Source organism: Argentina silus (genome assembly GCF_951799395.1).
Source record: "Argentina silus genome assembly, chromosome: 22".
NCBI classification, from domain to species: domain Eukaryota; kingdom Metazoa; phylum Chordata; class Actinopteri; order Argentiniformes; family Argentinidae; genus Argentina; species Argentina silus.
Window position 1 is genome coordinate 9723318 of NC_139676.1, and position 5626 is coordinate 9728943.

At 52.6% G+C, this 5626-nt stretch overlaps 1 protein-coding gene across 1 annotated transcript in view; it reads left to right on the forward strand.

Moving 5' to 3' along the window:
• The window catches only part of cacna1ab (calcium channel, voltage-dependent, P/Q type, alpha 1A subunit, b), a gene marked incomplete at both ends in the record, with an annotated part of 87727 nt that extends 84238 nt beyond the window's left edge, over positions 1–3489 (forward strand). Inside the window, 3 exon segments of the mRNA XM_083694360.1 lie at positions 687–888; positions 1391–1638; positions 2752–3489. Coding sequence (XP_083550486.1) covers positions 687–888; positions 1391–1638; positions 2752–3489 — 1188 coding nt within the window.
• Between the last annotated feature and the right edge of the window lie 2137 nt (positions 3490–5626).

The following is a 5626-nucleotide window of genomic DNA, read 5'->3' on the forward strand; positions in this document are numbered from 1 at the left end:
CTTTATGGGAATGATGCTTTAGGAAGATGCTGAGTCTGGCTTGCTGCTTGCGGACTAAGGCGTGCTCTCTCTGGGAGATGTGACTGAAGTGTGTTGGGGTGTGGAATGCCAATGGGAACTGATATTGCAAATGTATTGATATTGTAGGTCAAGTGCTGCTAGATGCATGTGAGGCATGTTTATGCCCTCTCTCATGCTTGCTCTCTCTCTCTCTCTCTCTCTCTCTCTCTCTCTCTCTCTCTCTCTCTTTCTCTCCCTGTCACTCCTCTCTTCTTCTTCTCTCTCTCTCTCTCTCTCTCCTCTTTATCTCTCTGTGCCTGTCTTTCTCATCTGTCTCTCTCTCCCTCTCTCTGTCAGAGAGGAAGCATGGTAGTGTGATGTGCTTTGGGGTTGTGGGTATTGTAGTGGGGAGCGGGTATGTAGACGTGGGAACTCCATGGATGGCCAACACTCAGGATGGCCCACACAACTACAAATCCAAACAAGGACACACACACATAAACACCAAGCGTGCTCAAATCCAACACTCTAATGTGCTAACCTCACACGCACTACACATTTACTAACAAATACATCAGATTAAAAACCCAACATCAGGGTTCTTGTTAACAACGTTTGACAGCGTTATAATTTCTCTCCACTTCTCCCTCCTCTCTCCCCTCCCCTCCCCTCTCTCCCTCTCACAGACCATCGAAGACACCAGTCCCATGCGCCGCTCCACCTCGTCCCTGGTGCACGGGCGGTCCGGCCGGGGGGTGAGACTGGACGACTACTCCCTGGAGAGGGTGGTCTCGGAGGAGGGTCAGAGACACGGTGGGCACCGCCGCAGGGAGAGGAGTCACCGCACCTCACAGAGGTCCCTCACCAGATACACAGACGCAGACACAGGTGACGGAGACCACACACACGCTCACGCACGCGCGCACACACACGCACACACACGCACACACACACACACACACAGAGGTCCCTCACCAGATACACAGACGCAGACACAGGTGACGGAGACCACACACACGCTCACGCACGCGCGCACACACACACGCACACACACACACACACACAGAGGTCCCTCACCAGATGCACAGACGCAGACACAGGTGACGGAGACGACTCACACACACACACACACACGCACGGACGCGCATACGCACGCACGGACGCACACATGCAGACACACACAGACTCACACACACACTGGGTTGTTTTCATGAAGTGACGAGGTGACCATGATATTACTGAACACCGGTTGTGTTTTGATTGTATACATTTAGAAAGTATTACTCTAAGAAGAACTACTCTCTTTAGAGATGATTCTGGTGTAGATACAGGTTACACAAGTTTCTGGAGAACCTTTGTAGCATTCCTAATCTGCCCCCCCTCCCCGCAGGGCTAGGCACAGACCTTAGCACTACCACCCAGTCAGGCGACCTGCCCCCGAAGGAGCGCGAACGGGAACGCGGTCGAGCCAAGGACCGCCGGCACCACCATCACCACCACCACCACCACGGCTCCATGGACAAGGAACGCTACGAGCCCGACCGCCACGACTACACCCACAGACACCCCCACGACCGGGGGGACAGACACTGGTCCCGCTCCCCCAGCGACGGGCCAGACGGCCGGGGGCACAGACAGGTGGGCACCACACACTGAGACAGACGGAGAACGGGTCACACACACGCCTGGTCATACACACATGTAGACTTAGAGGGACATGCACTCCTACAGAACGCAGAACTGGATATCACATAGCATTTACATTAACTGGGTAGAGATAGACAGACACACACACACACATGGTCATACACACACACACACACACACACACACACACACACACCTTACACACAGCTATACAGACTCACACACACACAGTTAGCATGTACACTACTCATACGCATGCAGATGGAATGCATGGGCACGCACACAAACACAAACACACACACACACACCAATTGATAATACACACACACTTATAGCATGCACACACACACACATTGACCATGCTCTCACTGCGTGGGAGGACACACACACACACACGCCCACACACTCATTCCTTTCTATGGTATACCCTACATGGGAGAGTGGAAGAACCACATCGAGAATCACCATGGAAACCAGGTGGACTCGAAAGATTCTCTCTCCTCATCCTATTGGTGGAAGTCTAGCCAATGGGGAAGCAGCCCGGACAATTTATCCAATAAGCCATGATTTACAGTTTTCCCTGTCATGTAATCGCCACTACTTACAGATATCAATTTCTCTTTTTGTGTTATCCCTTTGTTTTTCTTTCTTTCTTTGTCACTGTTTCTCTCTCTGTCCATTTTCCTCAATGTGACTCGCTGCTTTTTGATGTCTACTGCTTTGCCTCATTGCCGGTTTTGTTTTTATGTTTTTTGATGGTACTCTCTTTCTCTCTCTCTCTCTCTCTCTCTGCTCCAATCCCTCTGCTCCACCTTCCCTTCCTTTTCCCCTCTCTGTCTCCCTCTTCCTTACCCTCTCCCACTCTATCTATCTATCTATCTATCTATATTTCTATCTATCTATCTATCTATCTATCTATATTTCTATCTATCTATCTATCTATCTATCTATCTATCTATCTATCTATCTATCTATCTACTCTACTCTACTCTACTCTACTCTACTCTACTCTACTCTACTCTACTCTGGTCTCTGTTGGTGTTGTTGTTTTGTTGTTGATTTCTGTGGTGCGTTTTGATTTGCCTTGTTTACATTTTGCTGTAGGGCAGTAGTTCGGTAAGCGGCAGCCCCGTCCCCTCCACCTCCGGGACCAGCACCCCACGCCGAGGCCGCCGCCAGCTCCCCCAGACCCCCGCCGTCCCCCGCCCCCATGTCACCTACTCCCCCGCCGTCCGGAAGCCCAACTACGGACCCCAGGGCCGCCTGCGCTCCCCCTCCCCCCGACACTTCTCCCCCCCGGACCACGAGACTGGCTACCACCGGCCTCCCTCCCGCCAGGCGTCCCCGCAGCATCATGGGGGGTCTAGGCAGGGGTCTAGGCAGGGGTCACCCCGCTCGCCCAGGCACCAATCGCCCCGGTCCCCCCCCCACGGGTCGCCCCGATCCCCCCGCCATGGCCGCTGGAGTGGCCCCCCGCCCGGGGACAGCCTGGAGGGGGACGGTCCGTTCTACGAGCGAGACTACGAGTACGAGCGCCACCACGAGCCCCCGGCCTACGAGCAGAGCCTCACCCACGGCAACCCCCATCCCCACGGCAACCCTCACCCCCACCCACGTTCCCCCAGGACTGCCCGCCACGGCGGCGGCGGACCCCCTCCTCCTCCTCCCCCCCACCCTCACCCCCGCAGGGTGCCCAACGGCTACCGCTCGTCCTCGCCCTCCCCGCACCGGCGCGGCCCACTGGGCCCCCCGCCCCCCCACCACCGACCCCCCCACGCCCGAGGCCCCCGGAAGGGCTTGCATGAACCCTACAGCGAGACGGACGAGGACGACTGGTGCTAGCACTGCGGGGGAACGAGGGAGGAGAGGAGGAGGAGGAGGAAGAGGAGAGGAGAGGAGAGGAGAGGAGGGGGATGTGTGTCTCCCATCCTCTGTCCTTCTTCTATAGACACGCATAAAGGGATAAACAGGGGGGTGGAGGGGGTGAGGAGACGAGGGGAGAGAAGAGGAGAGGAGGGATGGGGGAGTCTCCCGTCTCTCTACTTTCATCCCTGGGACTCAGACTATGATAAAGGGAAGGATGGACAGATGAAGGGATGGAGGGGGGTGAGAGGAGACGCTAGCTGCTATCCTTTCACACACTGTGTGAGTTTGTGTGAGACTCTCAACTCAGTGGAGGAGCAACACACAGACACGACCGACACACACACACACACACAGAGAGAGAGAGAGAGAGACAACATAGGGAGCATTACGCACCGCTCCCACCCTTCCTCTTCTCTCTCTGAACTACATTACCCAGGATGCTCCGCCTGCCCAGCAAGGGCAGGGGGGGATGGACAAAGGAGTGATGGAGAGGTGCTGACAGAGATGTGGAGAGCATGTCATGTAGAAGTGTTTTCAATGCCTAAAACGCACCTCTTCCTGTAGACTGTAGGATGTGGGTCATTTAGTTGGGCCTGGGTGCTGTAGCTGGCCTGTCTTTTCTCCTGCTAAGAGAGCCAACTCTGCTCTCGTTCTCCAAGGACTTGTTAAAAAAAAAAAAAATTACAAAGCCAGGACCCCCAATCCTTACACGCCAAGCTATGCCTCCAGAAAAATCAAACTTGAACACTGAAGAACAAAACAAAACAAACAACAACAACAAAAAAAAGAAAAGAAAAAAAAAGGGAGAACAACCACTTTACTTAACTTTCCTTTCCGAGGACAGAACCAGGAAGCTCCGCCTATACTGCAAAAACCAGCCAATCCCCAGCGCTGGCTGATATTTGATGAGTTTTATCATCCCTGTTTACTGTTACTGACTCACGTAATGCTGACGGACCTGGTGTGACCTCACTTCCTGTTCCTGTGTGCTCCGGGGGGCGGGGCCACAGAGGGGATGGGGGGGATGGAAATTCGGACTACTGGGCGGGGATGTTTGATCCCACCCCACCCCACCCCCCCCCACACACACCTGACTTCTCTCGTCCTCCAAACCCCCGATAGCCTTTGGCTCGCACACCACAGAAGGTCAACGACAGGAAATGACATCAAACGCTTGGGCGGAGGAGAGGATGGACAGAGCGGAGGAGAGGAAAGAAGGGAGGAGGGGGGAAAAAGACGATTTCTTCAGTATTTCTTCTATCGATTACTTCTTCTTCTTCTTCTTGTTGTTCTTCTGGGACATTGGAGCTCGGTTCTTCTGTTGCATTCGCTCAGCCTCCTTTGATCTTTTTGGAGTCAAAAATGTGATGGAAACCTGCATGATTGATTAAACACATACTAGAGAGAAAAACCTACTGTCGGGGTTCGGGAAACACGGGGTTTATAGAAATCTTTTACGTTTAGGTTTTGAAGAAGTTCTCTTTTCTCGCTCCCTCATGGCTCTCACCGTAGACAAATCACGTGGATTTTGAGTTTTTCGTAAAACACGAAACACATCGGATGGACATCCTTTTGTGTTTGATTACCTGCTGATAGAGGGTTTATATAGCTGTATCATGTTCACCTTTTAGGCATCGATTTGATAGGACAGGCTACAAGCTTCCTATTGGACATGGCTGAGCACGCGAGAAAGAGAGAGAGAGAGAGAGAGAGAGAGCAGAGAGGAGAGAACTTCCACCTCTTCAAGAATTGATTTATTATTGTTAATGATGATAGTCTTATAAATAATGTTATCAATGTCAATGCAAAATGATGATGATGATGATGATGACAGTGATGATGATTGATGACTGATGATTGATGATGATGATGATGATGATGATGATGATGATAGAGAAGTTGCCGTAGATTTGTTATCATGTTGATTGGAGTTCAGTCTGCTGTGTCCATCTTGTAACCATCCCTCTTCTTTTCCGCGGGTTCTGTTCAACGCTTTTACCCGGGGTCCCATGCACGCAGCGTCTCGGGGGTACTGAACACACACAGAACCGCGCGGCGTTCCGTAACGCAGCTCTTTTACCACCGGTACATCAGCCCTTCAGAGCGAGGGAGA